General features: G+C 38.5%; 1 protein-coding gene and 1 long non-coding RNA gene across 3 annotated transcripts in view; both read right to left on the bottom strand.

The window, feature by feature from the left end:
* LOC147497080 (uncharacterized) overlaps positions 1 to 14804 on the bottom strand; it is a 28281-nt gene extending 13477 nt beyond the window's left edge. The window contains exons 1-3 of one of the 2 annotated variants that reach the window (XR_015195028.1): positions 14753 to 14804; positions 5814 to 5842; positions 5691 to 5728 (exon numbers count right to left, since the gene is read on the bottom strand). This is a non-coding gene — a long non-coding RNA (uncharacterized LOC147497080). The remainder of the gene's footprint in view (positions 1 to 5690; positions 5729 to 5813; positions 5843 to 14752) is intronic. The other variant, XR_015195027.1, reaches the window with a different exon arrangement.
* On the bottom strand, positions 11661 to 12912 carry LOC147497081 (uncharacterized). Its single transcript, XM_086562510.1, has 2 exons — positions 12328 to 12912; positions 11661 to 12240 (listed from the first exon to the last, which is right to left on the bottom strand). Exons 1-2 carry the CDS (start codon positions 12910 to 12912, stop codon positions 11683 to 11685), a joined length of 1143 nt encoding a protein of 380 aa, XP_086418636.1. The 3' UTR covers positions 11661 to 11682.
* Positions 14805 to 20939: the final 6135 nt, after the last annotated feature.

Here is a 20939-nt window from a genome sequence, read left to right as displayed (position 1 = left end):
AATACAATTAAACGGCCTAAGCAACTGTAATGGGACATAAACATTTTAGTACGGAAACACGAACACCCCACCCCCAAACAAATTTTTTACAACGAAGCTTAGAAAATTTGTTTTTAGCAGTAGGTCTTTTAAAGTCAGATTCCCGAGACTTCCTAGATTACTATGTGTATTTTTTTTTTATTTTTTTTTTTTATTATTATTATTTTTTTTATTATTTTTATTTATTTTATTTTTAGAAGGAAAAACAATAAGCAATAAAGACATAATTCACACCATAGAGAAACATGACTCAAAAATCCGAGAAAAACATGCAAGAGTGGAAAACGTGAACTATGTGAACCGTGGACTTAGGATCCGGTACTTACAGCCACACACTCCATAGGGAGGGCCCGGTTACCTTAATGGTGCACTCACCAATATATTAAAGTGAAAGGAAGTGCACCAAACACAGAATTTGAGTCGTTTATAGTCAGATACTCGAGACCTTATCTAAAACATATGTATGAACATGCAGTTGATCATATATCAACAACCGAAATAGTTGTGGATCATTCCATAAATAAATATCACAGAAAACATATCCAAACACAATCAAGCACCAAGATTTTCTATGACTCAACCTAGTGAAATGAAAGCGAAGTCGGATAACCCTATTATGTAACCTATCATGCACCTTCTTTTTAATTTTTGAATGAGTGGGTGTTTTAGTAAATAAGTGTGGAAAAGTGAATGGTTGTGGAGAATATGGTGGATATGGATAAGTTGTAGAAAGACAGCCTGTACACAATGAGGATGTGGTTTTAGCACCGAACTCATTCATTGTGTGTGTAGGGACTGTCTCAATTCTGAAAATGAAGGTGTCAAATAGTTTGTCCTTCTGAAGTATCTGTTTGCTAGGAGGATTTAAAAAATTATGAAGCACAGGAGAAACAAAAGGATCGAGTGCAAACTCGAGATTCCTTTGAAAGGGTGGAAGGAGGGGAATCGAGGTGGATGTTATGCAAGGTAGATCTTGATAGGGTGAATCGTCACCTACTCGAAGAAACTCATCGAATTCCTCATCTAGATTGGTCATATCCACATTACTATGGTAGTCCTCTACATCTTTGAGAAAGTCATCTATCCCGTCCTCATCAATAATATGTGTATCGACTAGTGTAGGGATGAAAATGTTGGAGTCTGACTTTCCAAAGGAAAGAATTTTGGGCATATGACTATCAGGGAACGTGTTGTTGAAATAATCTCGAGCGAAGCTCTCGATCATGCTGACCTCTCCATCCATAGATGAATTGGGTAACTGTGTCCTTGTTTTAAAAACATTGACTTCAACAGCAAGATGGCCAAAAGACATGGACATTGAACCATCACGGCAATTAATGAGCGCGTTGGCGGTTGCGCCGAAAGGGCGCCCTAAAATGATCGGACAGAGTCGTTACCGACTTCCTCGTATCGAGGACTACAAAATCAGCCGGATAGTAGAAATCTGAACTTTTACCAAAGACATTTTCGACTACACCCTTAGGATACTTAATAGACCGATCAGCTAATTGCAACGCCATTTTAGTGGGTTGCATCTTGTCTAGACCTATTTGTCTATACAAATAAAATGGGAGTAAGTTAACACTAGCCCCCGTGTCTAATAACGCGTCGTCAGATAGGAATCTCCTAAGGTGCATTATACAATAGGACCGACAGGGGTCCTTGTACTTAACAATTCCATTATTTTCAGATAAGGTTGGGAATTGTTATGTTAAAAAGCGTCTTTTGGTATATTTGTCTTACGCCTAGTAGTACACAATTCCTTAAGAAACTTAGCATGATGTGGTAGCTTTTTAATAGCTTCGAGGAAGGGAAGGTTTATAGTTAGATTCTTGAAAACGTCCCTAATCTCCTCGTAATTTGTATCCCTAGTTAACATGGCTAATTTTTGTGGAAACGGTGGTTTCTGTCTATATTTAGCAATGGTATCACCTAGATGTTTAACCGTGGCTTTCTGTTTCTTAGGTTGTGTTGTAACTGGTACCTCTACAGTGGTAGGCTCTTCAGTTTCTATTTCGGTATCTAGTAAAATAGTAGGTGTAGGGGCTACTGGTGGGGTAACTATAGGCATAGTTACCTTGTTATCAACCACTCTGCCAGAACGGAGAGTGGTGATGGCATTTATCTCACCTACATTTTCATATTCATTACTAGTATTATCGGTTACCTCAAAGGCTGTGTTTGTTGTTTTAGGATTAGGTATTGCGTGACCTGGCAACACACCTTTGGTTTGGGCTTTATCTTGAGCCAACCGTTGGGTTAAATTATTAACGGATTGTAGAAGCCATTGGTTAGATTGAGCCATGGTTTGGAAAAGTTTTGGCTCACTTGTATGAAGGTGTCAAGGCGATCCGGTTGTGTGGGTGTAGTAGTCACAGGTGGTGTGACTGGAACTATTTCACGTGAATTATTTATGGGTGGATTTTGATAATTATTATTTACCGGAACGATACCTCTATTAGCATTATAATTATTATAATTACATTGACCTTGTGCTTGACCTTGTCGAGGTTGCACTTGGTTGTTATAATTATTAAAATTACCCTGACCCTGTCCTTGTCGTAGTGGAGCTTGGTTAAAGCTGTGCGTTGGCCTAACATATTGATTATTGTACCCTTGAGGTGGGACTTGTTGGTTATTTCTCCAACCGGAGTTGGGATTTTGTCTCCAAGGGGCGTTAGGTTCACTATTAATGGAAGAAGCCTGTTCATAGGCTATAGGACAGTGGGAGTCGGGATGCTCAGGACTCCAACAGAAACTACATGGGTTTGAATTTACATTCATGATGGGGATAGGCTTTTGTTGTACAGAAATGGCCTCTACCTTTTTAGTGAGTGATTCGATTAGAGTTTTAAGCTCGGAATCGTGTTTAATTTCAAACATACCGGCGGCCTTAACTGTTGAAGAAGAACTAACGGAGCGGAGTAATCGTCACTACCCCCAATTATTATTTAAGCTTAGTTTGGTCTTCTAAAAATTTATAAGCCTCCGAGGCTCCTTTGCTTAAGAAACTACCCCCATTCATTATGTCAAGGACTTCTTTATGGTGGTGTAGAAGTCCTTTGAAAAGGCACGAACTAACGTGTCTTTCGCTAAGTTATGGTGTGGACACTCTATAAAAGCGGATCGGTGAAACGATTCCAAGCCTCTGAAAATGATTCATGAGGATTTTGTCGAAAAGAAATGAATCTTGGAAAGCATCTCATCCGTCTTTAGGGGTGGGTAAAAATGTTCCATAAACAAACAACAAGTTTAGCCCACGAGTCCACAATTAGGCTTTGGCAGTTAACCAAGACGCCGCCTTATCGGCTAAGGTGAAAGGGAATACCCTTAATTTAATTTGTTCCGTACCAACCGTAGGATGGTGGAATGTTGTTAGGACTTGTTCAATCCTACGCATGTGCTGATAAGGGTTTTCATGTGATAAGGTTTTTCATGGTCTAAACCATGAAAAGCGGGTAACAAATTAAAATATTTGGAGGGATTCTCAAATCCCCTGGGTCTGCTAGAACGATGCAAGATTTGGGGCTATCGCTCAAGGCTTTGTGGAAGTCCGAGAGGAGTCTCTCTTTCTTCCCCCATTATATCAGGTGGTGTGTGTGAAATAGTAGTTAGAGGTGTAGTGGGTGGTATACTAGATAGATTTGATTGTTGATGTTGTTGTGTATTTACGTTCGGTGTTTTTGTTCGGCCGGACCTTAATCTCATGCAAGACTAAGTCGAACTTAACTAAACATGCAACACTCCAAACAATTCTGATATACTAGTATAAACCTCTAACAGGAGATGCGAGGTGTGGAAGAAAGGAATACCTGATTGCGTCCTTGCTTCGCTTATGAATAGCGTCTTGTTTACGCTTGTTCAGTGTATAGAGCAGGTTAGAACACTGAAAAATATGAAAGATCAAAGTTCGAATCAAAACTGTCGAAATCCGAAAAATTTAACACAGGCATAGAAGGCCAAGCCAAGGCCCGAAAGTAATTTTCAGATTACAGTGTTTTTAGGGCGGGTCGCGCTCAGTGTGAAGTCGAGTTCCAGTGTTTGGCGCTGGTCGCTGCTTAGTATGAAGCCGCTAGATTGGTAGATAAAATTCCAAGAACTTAGCGAATCGCTCTCTCCTTGAAGCGTGGCGCCGCGTATATTTTCTCGCGGAATTTGTCAAAGCTGAAATGGGCAACCACAGTATGAAACAAACAAGGGTGGGTGGGTTTAATGGGACTTAAAAATGACTACTTCTACAAGGAAAACAATGCTAAAGTGCAAAGATAAGATGGCAGCCCATTTGATAACTGTAAAATGTATAGTCTACCTACTGAAATGAATGATGAATTCAAATCGTAAGTAAACTAAAACTAATCTTTACTATCTCAATTATCAAAGCTTCTACTCGATCGCGATTGCACTAAGTGGAGTAGGAAGTTAGTTCCACTCCTAGTTCCCTAGCATGGATTGTTTTCTAAGTCTAAGAAATCAGTCTTAAGTCAATGAGAGCTTTACGAAGCAGAATTAGACTAAGATGCAACTACCCATGAAATGCAACTAATCGATTATCAGACAACTAAGGCAATGCTACGTTGATTCGATGATAAGGAGTTAGAGGGGGATTGATTCCACCTTAACTCAACTTAATCCACTAGCGCATTAAGTCGTCAGTAATCCGAATTGAACTGCTACGCAGAACAATCGGTTCTTCCTAATCCCTAATTACACATGGCATTTCTACCAATTAATAATTAGCATGTGAACGATTAAACCCATTCTCATGGTGAACTAAACGTTTCTAGAGTGGAAAGGAAATTACGACAATCTCCGATAATTGGAATTAAGCTTTCATCAAGGTTTCTCAACCCCCTCTAATGGAGGTTTAGCCTTGAATCATTCTGCAATCATTTCCATTTAGATTAAAACTAAACATAATATAAAGCATTGAAATTTACTAATTTAAACAATAATGAAATCTAAATTAATGACTAAAATGAAATAAGAACAAGAATTGAAATTAGATCTAGAAATGGAAATGACAAAATCGAAATTGATAAAAAATACTACTTTATTGATCTAATCAAATGAAGAACAAGATTCAAAGGTTTAATCTAATACAATGAATTGAAACTAATTAAACTAAGTTCTAAAACTAATTAATGGAGGCTAACTAATCTAGGTCTAACTATCTACCTAACCTAACTGCCATTAATAATGAGTCAAGCTTTTGTTTTTATACATCCAGATCCAAAAATCGTGCATGGGCTTGGAGCCATGTTTTGGGCCAGAGAATCAGGCCCAAAACCCAATTCTTTCAGTCCAAAAAGGCCTCTTCAGCTGCAGTTGGCTTACACAGACTTTTCGTCTACTTTTGCTCCTCTGATTGGGTCAAGGCTTGGACCATTGCAAAGCTCTTTCCGAGCCGGTCGTTTTGACATAAGGTAGGCCTCAATCCGAGGTCTAAATCCAAAGATATGGCATTCGGAAGTTCTGCTGACTTTTGCTCCTTTATCTCGCTAAAGTGGCACATTTCTGCACATAATGGACTTTGAAGCCCGAAATGCATAAAACACGTGTCGGTATTAACTCTTACTTATTATTCACATAATTGGTCTAACAGTATGATTATTAAGGGGTTAAAACTACAGTTTTGGGCTCTTATCAAGTACCTCAAATGAAGCTTAGGCATGCATTCAGTTGCCTCACCCTGAAATTGAATTCTCAAATTAAGAATTTATTCAAACAATTGATATCCAGGGAACTAGTTATGACAACTTGAAATGATAACTCACCTGAATGATCATAATCATTCGAATGCAATCTGAAAATAAACATAATGAATCCCATAAGTCAACAGCCAAAACCCAATAAACAAAAATCTATAAAACATAAAGAAAATACAATACATGTTTGAGAGCCTCAAGATCATTAGTTCCATTCCCTCCATTGATGGTAGACAGGGCGAGATGTCAAAGCTTGTTCATCGCAATCCATAAACGAGTAACTGAAGAAAAATAAATAAACATAGAAAATGGTACAAAGGAACATACAAACACACACGTCGTTAAACATACACGAGATCTAGATTCAAACTTTCAACTAGTAGGCTAGTAACTTCAAATTCGAGTTCTATGAACCAATATACAAAACAAGGGGATACGATCAACTTAATACAAAAAAAATCATCGGTATACACAAAATACTAGAGGTTCATCTAAGCATTCACATCCTACCTAAGCACTGATATACAAAAAACATGAGACTTCTACGAGCATCTTCCATGACCTTCAGTAACACCGATGTACAAAAAGAGAAGCAACACGCAAAAAGTCCACATCCTGCAAAATAAGAGCATTTTCTATTAGCTAAATATTTTTAGTAGTAGATGCTGATGTAATAAGATATTACACATTCAGATATTCATACCCCTAATGGCTAATGATCAAAGACAGTTAGAGCTTTGGGCCAATCGACAATTGATCCTATCTCCTCCTCTCCAAGAGTTGCACGGTTTGTACTTTGAGCATGAGGTACAAGCACACTATCGAAGATAACATCATAAGTCTCGATAACTTCTCCACCAACTTCTTCTCCTATAATTGCCCTTCCATTAGCCACATGCTCACGGCGCATTGAGTATAACTTACAACTCGCTGAGCGTAAACCAGGTGGAAATCCTTGGGGTGCTGGTCCCATCCGATTCAACTACAAATAGTAGATATAAATTTCATCAATGAAGTCAGATGTTTTGGAGTAAAATCTGCACTAAAAAATTTATATGGAAGGTGCATTCGACCTTACCTGAGAAGAACCGGAACAAGGGGAGAACGGTACATTCGACCCTTGACCAGATTTCATCATTGCTACGTCCCTTTTGCAATTCTCCACACAAAGAAACTTCAAATCCTGGACCTCCCCATAAGAGTTGAAGTCATCTCCTTTTGCATTTTAAGCTGATTTTTTGCTGGAGCTGAAGCGTCAAGTCCTCTTCTACTAACTCCAGCGCCCAAGCCACGAAAGCGACCTTTGGTATCACGCCCCAATACTTGTGCAACAGGATCATGATCCAAATCCAACATAGTGCTTGCAGGGTTACTAGCAACAATTTCCTTTATACTTTCCTATATAACAAATAAGAATTTGTTCATAACCTAAAACATCAAAATGATTGACAAATAAGTTATCTATTATAAAATGTCTTACCACTTGGTCACTTTGTTTCTTGTGTGGGGGCAAGTGCGTAAGCTATTGGTATGTAAAACTACATACACATCCGTTCTCGTGGATGGGGACATTAGGGTTCTTTAGTTTCTGGAAAAAAATGTATACATATACATATAAAGATATTCAACACATAAAGACTTACTTACATGTACAAAAATGCTAGACCATGCTAAAATTAGGTCGATCTTTATGCAAGGCCTTCTATTACTTCGAACCTCCTTTTGACAAAAGTTGTATTTAGATTTTAGATGCATTCATAAAGAATTAAAGATTACGTCTCCTTTTGACAAAAGTTGTATTTAAATTTTAGATGCATTCATAAAGAATTAAAGATTACGTCTCCTTTTGACAAAAGTTATATTTACCCTCAAGGAACACTTTCGAGTAGCATCATCGGTAGATCAATTTTTTCAGAAATACAAATGACTAAAACAAAAATAACACCAAGAACACAAACGGAACCACGCAAAGCTGCGAGCGAGCAATTTAAGGCACGCTGGAAGCATTATACAAATTGCACATTGGCGGACAACCGCCTAGCCCTATTCCATATTCTTCACCCGAAACCCTCAGCTCAGCTCCTCGATCAATGCTTTGAATCACGGTAGCTATTTCGGGTGGAGATGATTAAGGAACTTCGCGACGAGAAAACAAAGTCCAAAGTCAAATCCTCGACCAACTGGTCACGTTTCTCAAGGAAAAAAAATCAGCTTGTCAAACACAGTTGAGCCTTTGTATGCCACTAGATAACTTTCTATAATCCGAGAGAATGTTCCAATTCTTCGTTTCAAATCTTTCTTCGGTTGTCTTAGACTAACAACTAGGTGAAGAAGCAAAGCATCATAGTTCAATGCAGCCATTGTATTAGTCTCTCAAATTTTGGAAAGGATGATACATAAGCTCCACGACGAGGATCATTCACGACTTTTGTCCGACATATAGTTCAAGATGAGCAACATCCACTTGAACTTCTTCTTTGGGAAAGTCGTCTAAAATAGTCCTCCGGTATCTCCGAGTGGAGAAGGTGCTTAAAATCATCAACCACTACAGTGAATTAAATGCGAGAACATCATCTTGGGAAAGACTTGGATCCACGTGTTGTTTTTATCTTGCACAACCCCGGCTGAGATTTGAGAACGGCGGCGGAAACAAGCCTCAAAATCTCGGAGACAACTTCAACAACTTGTCCAGGAACATCACTACCGCATACCATCTTAATGGCTCTAGAAGTTTTTCAACTTGAGGAATCAACGAAAGAGGGTCTTCACTTAAAGAAGCTGCATTGTTAATCATGGACAAGATACAAGACTTGCTCATAAATATCAATCGGGACAAGAGCATCTCCCCGACTATAAAAAGCATACGTTAACTGAAAGAGTGCACGTAAACAAACATCGTCTTCCACAACCTCCTCCTCACCAATACCCACCAGCCCATCTTTTTCCATTTTCAGATAATGTACCATAATGTGTGAAATTGTGGGATTAAAGCGATACGTACCTAAGCCATCAGCAAACTGCGGTCTGTACTCGTAATGTGGAAGTCTGTATAAACTTTGTCTTTTCGTCGAAGTTCATACCAATACTCTTCTCTCAATTTATCCGAATCACGGAGCCTCAAATAGTATGGAGTGGGTCTTCAATATTTCTTTTTAACTATAGTAATGGGTGTGTGAACAGTAAGTAACTAACTTACAGCCATCGAGATAACTATATTACATGCATGTGCACGCATAGAAGATATGAAATTGAGGCTTGCACCAAAGAGTAAAAGTGTAATGTTACAACAAATTACCTCGAGAAACATAACTACCCTAAATGCACCAAAAAGTAAAAATTAAATATGATAATGATTACCAATTCGTGAGCAATTCTAGCTGAACCTTTTCTTCCGGATCTCTGTCGTGCTATCGCAGCCTGTCTAGAAAGTTTTCCATTAACTCGACGAGATTTTGCTGCTTCAATGGACTCATTGTCAACAAATTTTTCCCAATCTTCTTTTCTAACAGCACCTGGGCAATGCCTTTTCCTTTCTTCATCTGTTCTATACTTATCATAAACCTTCCTAAGGGAGCTGCTCTTGTACTTCCTCCAATATTCATTTGCCTTGGCCATAACTTTTTCTTTCGTTGTTCCAGACAAATTATATTCTTCCTATATTTACATTAAATTATTAGTTAGCGTAGTTAAACAATAATATTGAACTATAATATAGTTGTAATCAAATTTATCGAGATTCGCTTCCATATGAGTGTCTTATCATCATCTGACACATTCTTCCATCTGTGATGGGCTATTGAAGCATGCGCCCGACTATATTCTCCAAGATGACTACTATATTCAGCAGCTTTGTCTCCAACTGGTCTTCCATCTTCATCAAATAGTACAAAAATCTTCTGTCTAGGTTCTAAAATAACACAAGTATAAGTTAGGAATACTTAAATGCATCTCTTATATATATATATATATATATACTTAAAATAACCCAGTAACAATATACCAAAGATTTGCAGTTCAGATTGTCCGTGGATACACCACCACCCGCAGACGGGATCCATTCTCTCCATTAGTTTGTCGAGATCCACTCCCACTCTCAACTTGTCGAGATCCACTCCCACCCTCGGCTTGTCGAGATCCACTCCCACCGTCCGCTTTGTCCGGATGCCATTGTGCTGAAAAAACTATATTGCACAAAACAACATTTTCATAACAAAAAAAACTCATTTAATTCATAACTCACTTTTCAAATATTCCATCATCAATTACATTTCAGTAGCTAACAATTACAAACTGCACACAACAAAAGAAAGTACGCCAAATGCAAGACACATTCTATGCATACACATTAGTAGTTACAAAAAACTGTTTCACTAAATTAAAACATGAAGATGTGATTGCCCAATCAATCAAACGTTCCATCCCTTCAAGTTGTGAATCTAGATTCATTCCAAAAGCACTGTTCAAATTAAGAAAAAAAATATATTTGTAAGACATTCAGGGATACTAAAATAAGGTTTAGAAAATGAAAATTGAATATGAAAAACAACAAGGCGTATAACATTTAACTATGTCCGTGCACCTTTAAAACTCAGCTAACTTTCAACCCATGATCCTTCACAAATATCTTCTTCTACAACCTCATCTACTAATGTCGATCTAAAAGCATCTGCTTTTAGCCTTGCCTCGAAGACCAAAGGATCTTCATATGCGTCCACATCTCGGGTCAACTTCTTAGGAGCATCTAAAACAACACGCCAATCGTCTCTTTTGGGATCTTTGCAATAAAAGACTTGGCGTGCTTGAGAAGCAAGAATAAAAGGCTCATCACCTTCCTTTGAACTGCTCATGAACCTTCTAAAATTCACAAATGTTAACCTGGTTTCTGGATCAACTGAACACCCATTTACTTTATCTCCTATTCGAACCCAATCACATAAAAAAACAACTTGTTTGAACTCAGTATAGTCTAGCTCAAGAATCTGTTGGACGACACCATAATAAGTCGGATCTCCATCAATCAAGTTCTTATCTCTTGCACTGGCTCGAAAACTCGTCGTGGCATTCATGGCAACCCCACTGTTTTGTGTTGTCTTGGTACTATCACATTTGGTGTGCAAAATTGATACCCATTTATTGTATATCGGTTATAATGACATAGCTTTAAATAACGGACCTTCAGCAAGCCTTTTCAAAGGGGACATCTCTTCATTTTCCAACTAGCTCGGTCAAAATGCATATGTTAATATTTTTGTACAAATAAAAAGACACCAACCAATATAAAACTAAATAATTACTAATTTGAACCTGTTCTTCGGCCAAGGAATAAAATCCATCACTTTCCCAACTGATTTCCCCTTTCGTCCCTCTTTTCTTACTTGGGTGGTTTTGTTCATAGGAATGGTACTTCCTGGTAAAAGCATTAAATGCTACTTTATTATTGAGTATAAGAGTCTAAAATCATGAACTGGATGTTGTACTTACTCTCTCCAACTAACAACATCTTTAGAGCACTCCAATACCCATCTTCTCACTTGTTCGTACTGGATATTTGAAAGTTTGTACACCTTGCCCTTTTACCACTAAGTTGTTCACTAGAACAACCATTATCATCATCCAAGAAATTTTTCCTTGCTCGTTTGTGGCTTCCACTCCCACCTTCCGCATGTATTCATTGCAATACAAAATTGATTCTTCAATAAGGTATCGCGGGCGATACACCCTTCCGAAACCTTTTATTCCTAACATAGGTTTTGAATGTTCTCATCATCCTAAAACAAGATATTAAGTTAAGGTTTTAAATGACAATTATCACTTGAAAAATTAACACTTGAATTGAATAATTATATATCATTTTAAACACCTTTCAAAAGGATACATCCAACGGAATCTAACAGACCACAAATACGTGCTTCCTCCGCCAAATGCACTACGAGGTGTGTCATTGAAACAAAAATGAAGGAGGAAAGTACTTCTCAAATACACATAATACTTCCACAATCTGTCGGCTAGCAATTTCAAGCTCTTTGCGACAAATAACCTTAGAACAAAGCACATTAAAAAATATTGACAATTGTCTAATCGCAGCACCCAATGGCTTTTGCTCTTTGTAGGCATACATCAATAGTACCGGCAGTAATTGTTGAATAACAATATGATAATCATGTGATTTGGGACACCTAATCTGAAGTTCCTCCATGCTTACATTATACACCCAATTAGAACTGTATCCTATAGGAACCTTCAATGTTTTCAAAGTCTGACAAAATAACATTTTCTCTTCTCTTGAAAGTAAGAAAGGAGCATGTGGTAAAAAAGTTCTAGTCCCATTTTGTACAGGCCACAACTTTTTCCTAATATTCATCTCCTTTAAGTCTAAACGAGCTGCAAGACCGTCCTTATTAGTCTTATTTTTTGCACCCATTATTGTACCTATGAGATTTTCAGCAACATTTTTCTCCACATGCATCACATCTAAATTGTTACGAACGACCAACAACTGTAAAAACACAAAGGTTATAGTTTATTATAGTTTAAACGATAGACATTAAACTACAATTGACAATAACGTATTTTAAAATTGTACCTCCCAATAAGGCAACTCAAATAGGATCGATCTCTTTGACCATGCAGTCTCATCATCGTCCTCTCGCTTCTTTCTTTTCCTAGACGCTACTTTTCCAAACACATTTTGAAGGTTCTTAACTTTTTCAAGTACTTTGTCTCCTGTTAATCGTTTAGGAGTCTTCCCATGTTCTTCTTTCCCATTAAACTGAGATTTTTGAGATCTAAAGGGATGGTTATCCGGTAGAAAGCACCTGTGACCCATGTAAGCTTGTTTACTCCCGTGTTTAAGCCTAATTGAGGATATATCTTCACCGCAGACCGGACAAGCATACTTTCCAGAAGTTCTACAACCCGATAAATACCCATATGCCGGGAAATCTTGTATAGTCCACAAAAGAACAGCTTTCATTGTGAAAGAAGTCTTGCTGTGAGAGTCGAAAACAGTTGATCCATTGTTCCATAAATCTTTCAACTCATCCACCAATGGTTCCAAATACACATCAATGTTTTTTCCTGGGCTGTGCTTCCCAGGAATTAACAATGATAACATAGTAAACTCTTTTAGCATGCAAAATGAAGGTGGAAGATTGTAAGGAACAATCATTACAGCCAACAACCGTGAGAAAGACTCTTGTTACCAAATGGATTAAATCCATCCGTTGAAAGGCCTAAAGCGAACATTACGCGGCTCGGCAAAAATTCTGTTGACGCTGTATCAATTCCCCCAACAAGAAGAATCGATGGATGGCATATATCCCACAGTGGGGAAGCTGATTTGGAATGCCATGTCATCATCTCAGCTATCCACGGAATGCTACAAGAGTATATGCAAGAAAAAATATATTTCAACTTATTTTACATGGAAACCGCATAAATGAATATTACCCACAAACAAGATGGCTAACCTCAGAAAGCCTACGCGAACCTTAGGGTTAAAGGAAAGTATCTCAATACTTTCTTTGGTACAAGCGAGGACTTATTATTAAACTCAGCCTTGTACCTGCCTTCTCCACATGTAGTACATCGTTTAAGAGCTTTATTATCTTTCCAATATAACATACAATCGTTGGGGCATGCATGGATAGATATGTAATTCATACCCAGAGACTTGATCATTTCCAAACAATCAGTTGTGCTCTCTGCCAAGGTGTTACCACTGGGGAGAACTCTTTTGAGTGTCTTAAGCAACTCATCAAAACTGTTATTGGACCAATTATGTGTAGACTTCAAGCCTACCAATTCAACTATAACAGACAATTTTGTTTCCTCAACTCCACATGAGGGATACAAAGGTTGAGTTGCATCATCCCGTAACTTTTTAGCTTTTATGTCCTCACGTGAATTGTTTTCAGAATTATTATCTTCTCCATGTTCAGCATGAGTATCCCCATGTGAACCCAATTCATTCATGCACGATCGAGGCTCTCGGGCAAAACACTTAAAAGCATCATTCACCAAATCCAACATCCGAGGCTGCTTCTTCATGAGTCTTGCCACTAGAAGATGCACTACAAACGCCCCGGGTTTGGCTCAACATCAATAATGGGTTCGCCATGACAATACCATGTGGTGTAGGATGTCATTATACCATCACAAATTAAATGTTCCTTGACCACCTTATAAGTTTTTCCACCACCAACATTACGACATTTTATACATGGACAAAGATACCAATCTACATTCCCTGAATGGTCTTTGGCAAATTTCATAAATGATTCGACACCTTCCAGATACTTAGGACAGGGACTTCTTTCTTTCATCCATGCCTTTCTTGGAGGAATAGAAGTCATTTAACTCACAAGTATTTGAATACCACCTACTACTTCTCATAAATAAAAAAGAAATGGAATGCAAGCAATGAAATATAAGTAGCATCTCATAAATAAGAATAACAAACAAGTAACATTCGTACATCTTTTTCATATGTAGCAAGTATTCATTTTCGCAAGCATTAAGAAACATAACAATGATATCGACTTACACTTTAAAATGCAACAAGTATGCATTTTTCATAATATCGCAATAGCATGCAGTAAATTAATAGGCAGCAATAGTAAATATTAGAACAAAGAGATTGGTTTCTGCATTTTAAATAATGAAGAAACCGTAGGCAATCTTACTAACATAAGAAATTGAGCAAATTATAAAAAAAGAAAAACAATTGTGATAGAGAAAATTAATATCATCAGAGAGACCACAAAAAGTTGTTTCCTGAGATACTAATAACTCAATACACAAAAACACTTCCTCCTCCCCTTTATTCTTATTCTTAACCACAAAGCAAGTGGCATACTACTACTTTATTCAAATATACTAATTCCATTAAAAATATCAATACTGAAAACAAGAAAAACATATTGCAACAGTAAAACAATGTTGTTTAACACTAAAAATCAAACTAATAAACATAAAAAAAGGTATCTTTACTAAAAATAAATTGTTACCCGAAGAGAAAGCGAGAAGGTAGATGAGATTTTGTAGAAGCAAGAGAAGCAAAGAAATGAAAACGAATGTTGCCGAAAACAAGTGGTGTGAGTGAATTGAAGCCGCTTGCGACTTGACTTGCAAAGTTAAGATTTTTTCTCCATAGATCCAATATTATTGCTACACTGACATTATTCTTTATTAATTATTATTAATTTATTCAAACAAGAAAGATGAAGAAGCTCACTCTTCCTTCTTTTTATTTGGTTGATCCTAAAAACTTCGATGGAAATACATTCGAAACCGGGGTTGAACAATTCACGACATTAAGCAAAATTGAAACTTGTTAAAAGAGATAGCGATGGTTACCAAAGCTTCAGAGAGATGCAGCTCTAGCTCTTGCCGATCTTGAGACGAGAGAGAGGTAAAGCTCTTGCACTTCCACCGTCCCACCTAAAAGCTTCACTCTTGCCGCTTTGTTTTAGTTTTGGCCTTCCGGGTTTAGGTTTAGTGCAAATATTGGGCGGCATAGTTTGTGAGAAATAGGGGAAACCAACTACGACGGTCTGCGTGAAAAGTTAATGCACACTTTGTCTCGTCCTAAATATGGGACAAAAAGCAAAGTCCTTTTGCCAACATAATGAACTAATACGACGGGCACAAAACGATTTAAGACGGTATTGCTCGTACTTTATTGAAGACGGAAAAAATAGTCCTAAGGGTGCGTCCTTTTTCTTAAATTCTGGTGTAGTGTTTATTATAACACACTATATATTATACATCATAAAAGTAAAAGCACACTGTTAGATTGGCACACTGTTAGGTTATTTATTTATCTCACATCAAAACATAAAAAGAAATATGTACATGCATCAACTCACATTGCCCTAACCTTGAACTGGGGGATAGTCCATCCTTGCCCCGTCCCTGTAGAAATGTCATTCCTTTGCATCACGCCAATCTATCATAGCTCTCCAGACTTCGCTCCACTTCCTCTTCTTTGCAGTGTCCAGATGAGCTATCATTTTATCATCATTAGGGAAGGAACACACTTTCTTTAGATACCTTGCAGGGCATCGCCATGTCCGAAATTGCAAGGAATGAATGATCTTGTTGGTTGGACACATAGAGTCGACCTTTACCCAGTCCTGAAAGGTGGCCGCAAACTGTGGGAAGTACGTCCTCACTATCCTGCATGCTGTGACTGGCAATGTGATATAGTGTTTCCGAAAAGATCGAGCCTTCTTTAGGTTCTCAATTACTAGGTCTGTGATGTCGAAGGAGGGTATGTTGCTGGGCTAGTGCATGGAACGTCTTACAAGCTGACTTTGATGCAGTGGAAAAATGCCAATCCCCCATAATGTTCAGAAGAATAAATAACATAGTAGTTCCAACATTCATGGTCATACTGGCAAGTGGAATAGTAAAGTTTGGCCATCGGCCAGCTACGGCACGTTCCCTGACTTGGGCAAGGCCATCGCCATAACGGGTGGCAAATTTTTCCCAAGAATAGTCGTTAAAGTTGTTTTCTACCATGTATTGGATGGGGACGTCTGGCTAAAAGGGAGGAAGGTCTAGAGCCATAACAACTGTTGGCTCGTAAAAAGAGTGTCGGGTGTTACCAATACGGATTGTAAATCCGTTTAAAGGGAAACCCTGTACAGCAGGTAGATCTTCCATATGATCGTAAAAATAAATTACCAAACCTGGGGAGTATGTCTGCTCTGGGTGTAGAATAAGAGAGTTCCAACCGACTCAAGTGATGTAGTCTCTGAAAAGATGTCCATATGCAGGAGAATTCAGCAACGAATGGAAAGATTGTTCTGGAATCATCTTTGGAGCTTCCATTATAAAAGATGTGTGAAGAAAGATGCTACCTGTTAGACAAAGATAAACAAATATTAGAATATGATGAGAATAATTAAGAAAAAAAACAAATTACCATAGGGAAATTGCACTATATTTAAAAAACTAAAAAAAATGACAAAGAACATAAAATTGCAAAATGTAAATTGTGTCATGGGCCCAAGTAACGGCGAGGATCCTTTTATGATAGGGATCCATTTATAAGATCTTCGATGCCGTCAATTCTGGCAACAACTCGTTGTATAATTTCACTCAGAATAATGCGGTAAATCTCGCGTGGTTCTCCATTATGAGAGTGTGATTTGCCGAGAAACGGTTGTGACTGCGCAAGAATTGTGCTTGTTCCTCTTCCTGTATTGTCCGCAGGTCGTGAAATTCAAGGAGACTGGTGATGATAATGTTTTGACGTTTGTATAATGTCATCAATCCTTGTTGAATTAAACGAAGTCCTTCCATAGGATTAAATACATTGCTTAATGCATTTTCAGTGAAGATGTTATCAGCGGAACAAGCTTCTTCGGTTTCTGTACTGACATGGTTTTTTGCAACGTCAGGATTCTAGAAACCGTTCCTGCAAACTGAGTGAATGGTAAGAATGTTAGCTGTTCTGAGAGCTGTTCTGAATGAATGATAAGTGTCACAATGGTTGGCAAAGGAGCTGCCTTTTTCCTGGCACGTGCGATAGCGTTCCAGATAAATTTAATAATGCAAAAATCATTGCAGTTAGTCTGCAAGACCCATAGTAGATGGAGGAGGGGCTTTGTTATTTCGGAAGTCTTAGACGTTCCGAGCACATTATGAGCCAGCTATTGGATCACAGATAATTGGTTCTTTTGCAAGGATCGTTGATGAACAACATAGTTTTTCCGGTTGTATTCACCGTGAAGGATAGTTGCAAACATCAGATGTCTGATATTGTCGAATGGTGAATCCTGAAGATGTATCCCTTGGTTTGTAATGGGAATTTGAAGTACCTCGGAGATAATTTCCATAATCAATTCACGCTTGCATCCGTTTGCACGGACAAAGAATTGCCCGTTTTGGAAATAACTGTGCTTATAGAACAACAAGACCAATTATCTGGAAAAAATTGCCTGTTTATGATGTAAAAGAGGGTACCATCCTCGACGTAAAATTTCTGTGTCAAAAAATGGATGAAAAAGACCGTTTTGGAAATTTTCCATAAAATTTTGCTCGGGCACGAAAATTCGAGTAAGGGCCATTAAAGATGGAGGGAGGGGTAAAGAAAAATTTTAGTGAAAAAAGGGAAGTTGGTATTTAGGGTGTCTATCCTTATTATAAATAGGTACCAATCCGAAGATGTAGAAAATATAGATCGAGGTGTCACAGGATAGTTAGACCATGTGTATTTTCTAAAATATGGTGCAAAGTGTGGATGAGAAGAATGGGGCATGTGACTACAAGGAGTGCCCTTTTTTTATTTTTTGGAAAAGAAATAGCGTAAGTAGAAGGCAAAGGAAGATGCAAATATATTATTACAATAAGATGTAAGAACGTATAGAGGATTGGAAACACATCATAATGATACGTGAAATAAAATACAAACCTAAATATTAGATACAATTATGTGCCACATTAACAACATTACTATAATAAAACAACCGAGCGTGAAGACTTGAGTAGCATATTCAATCTGCTGCTGCTCAAACTTTTCTAGTGCATCCATGAATCTTGAAACTTGGAGTAATCTAAAATCGTTTTTTAGAATAAAAAGTGGAGAGGGGAGAAAGTGAAAGGAGTGAAATGTGAAGAATGTGTTGAACTTATTTATAGAAGAAAATTGAGCCGTTTTTTGACCATTTTTTACCGTTTTTAGATGCGATTTCATGACCGTTTTTCAAAACGTTGGTTTACGGTAAAATTTTGCCGTTAATTGTGACGTTAAAAATATATGTATATATTTTTATATATCTATATATATTTTTATTACTAATATTATTATATATTTTTCTACCTATATAATATAATATTGGAGATAACTAATATACTATTCAACGAGGAAGAAATTTTGGAGAATGTAAGATTTAACAGACGTCCCAGATTCGAAAATAAAATACAAACACGTAAATAAAATATCCGACATAAATAATATACAAGAACAGTGAAAATAAACTATCTACTGAGAATCCTCGGGGGCTGCAAGAGAATCCTCAGGGGCTGCAGAAGAAGAACCAGGAGTCCTGCGACGTCTTGCAGGACGAGCTCCTATGGAGGCTAACTGCTCCTGGATATCACCCAGAGTATCCAACACCTGAGCCTGAAACTGAGGCTGGTTTGCCATGAACATTCGTTGGAACTTGTTCTGGTGAGTAGTCATCTGGTCCTGAAATGCATTCATGGAAGCTCGCATTTCTTGCTGAAATTCGCCCATGCTGTTTGTCAGCGCCCGTGGCGAGTGGTCATATCCGTCCTTAACTCGCCCAAGGCATGCTTCATCGATACCTGGCGAGTGTACATGTCTCTCATGCCACTATTCATAGCACACAAGGCATCCATAAGGTGACTCATCTTACTTATAGCAGTCTCATTAAAATAGGGTGGGTGAGATGGGCCTACGTTAGCGTGCTCAGCAGCCATTGGTGCTGTGGGTTCCCAAGGGGTCAGTATACATTTCTTGAAGACAAGCATATTCTCATATTGTGGTATGGGGAGTAGCGGGGTGGCGGACAGAAAACCCAAATTAATCATAACTTGCGTTATAAGAACGGCAAGAGGGGTTGACCTAAGAGTGGCATGTGTAATAATATCAAAAAGAAAGGTAACTATGCAGAAGTTACCCTTTTGCTCCTAGAGGATCCAGAGAAGGTAGAGGAAGGTCTTGTTGATGTCCGAGGGCTTTGAGGTGCCAATGACGTTCAGTCCCAGCCATTGAGTCACCGCCGGCTGGTTCCGTCGCACCGAGCATTGATACGCGTATTTCCCATCTATGTTGTACTCTCCCTCGATTAGCGTGTTGAGCATTAGGTCGTAAGTCCGTGGGTACATGGACTGCTGCTGAGTCAGTATAGTACGTGGTCGACCAGAGGAATGCCCGTGATCCCGGAGATCAAAACAGGTGTGACTTCGTGGCGCACACCCTAGACGGTAACCCAAAAATGGTCGCCATTAAAGCTCCCATTATTGTAGAATTTCATCACCAAATCCTTGGAATAAAGCCCGCCATTAGCATATAACAAGTACTCCCATCTTCTAGAGTGAATTTCATTATCAAAGAATGGAGCAAACATCCCATTTTCAAACAAATTTCCAAAAATTTCTCTACACAAATTCACCTGTTTCCGGCCATCACTGGTCTTGGGGAGAGGTTGGCTATTGATTTATGATGAGGGGGAGAAATGGGACTTGCTGACGGAAGGGAATTGGGGTCGGAGTTGTAGGAGTCTCGCGCGAGACCTGGATATAACGTGGGCCTGTCTCGTGCGAGACTTAATCGAGAGGGGACAAGATCCGGAAATTTGGGAAGAGGAAGTGTGTGATGGTGACGCGTGTGGTTGGGTTTGTCGGGTTTAAAGGGCCCGAGATTTCGAGATTTGGTTGGGCCAAAAAATTTCCCAATCCCAAATCAAGCCTAAAGCCCGATTTAAGCCTAAAAAATCTAAACGCTCACCCACGACTCGTATGGACTCCGTATTGGATGAACGAGATATCGAAATGATCGGCACAAAAAATGCTATCCAATTATATGAGTCATTCTCAAAGGTCACAAAAGTTTTGAAAAGAAAGAAGGGTATTTTATTTATATACAAGGGAGATTACGTGAAACACACTAGATGTCCAAAAGAGTCATCATCTAAATTCATAGGCAACTGTTATGTCGGCTCTGGAGTGAACCCAATCTAGCCAAACTGTGACTTTATCTTTGTGTATTATGGGGTTAGGGGCAGGACGGTACCATCTTGGACCATGCGCGCTACGGTCTAATAATATTGCCCTTATTTCATAAGGCTATCCTCAAACCACACCAAAGGGAACTTAAAGTAACCAATTCTAGGGGTTGGTCTGGTGGAATCCATTGCCCATTTGTGTTCCAAGTTTGTAACATCCGAGGTTGAACACGAATCTCTATGTGCACAACTTAATGCACGGGGAATTGGTTTATAAAAGGCAACAATATATACATATCTACAAGGTGAGTCTTTTAACGTCAGATTCTCAAGACGATTCGAGTCTTTTAATGTCAGATTCTCAAGACGTGTGTGAGTCTTTTAACGTCAAATTCTCAAGACGATTCCCAACCCGTGGGAGAAACGGTGCGGCGGCGAAGATTATCTTGCGCAGCTGGTGTCAGACCAAAGTATACCTTAAACTGGCTAATATCGG

This window comes from Coptis chinensis, chromosome 5, assembly GCF_015680905.1.
Source record: "Coptis chinensis isolate HL-2020 chromosome 5, ASM1568090v1, whole genome shotgun sequence".
Lineage (NCBI taxonomy): Eukaryota > Viridiplantae > Streptophyta > Magnoliopsida > Ranunculales > Ranunculaceae > Coptis > Coptis chinensis.
The sequence above is the reverse complement of the archived record's forward strand: the minus strand, read 5'-3'. Positions and strand labels throughout refer to the sequence as shown.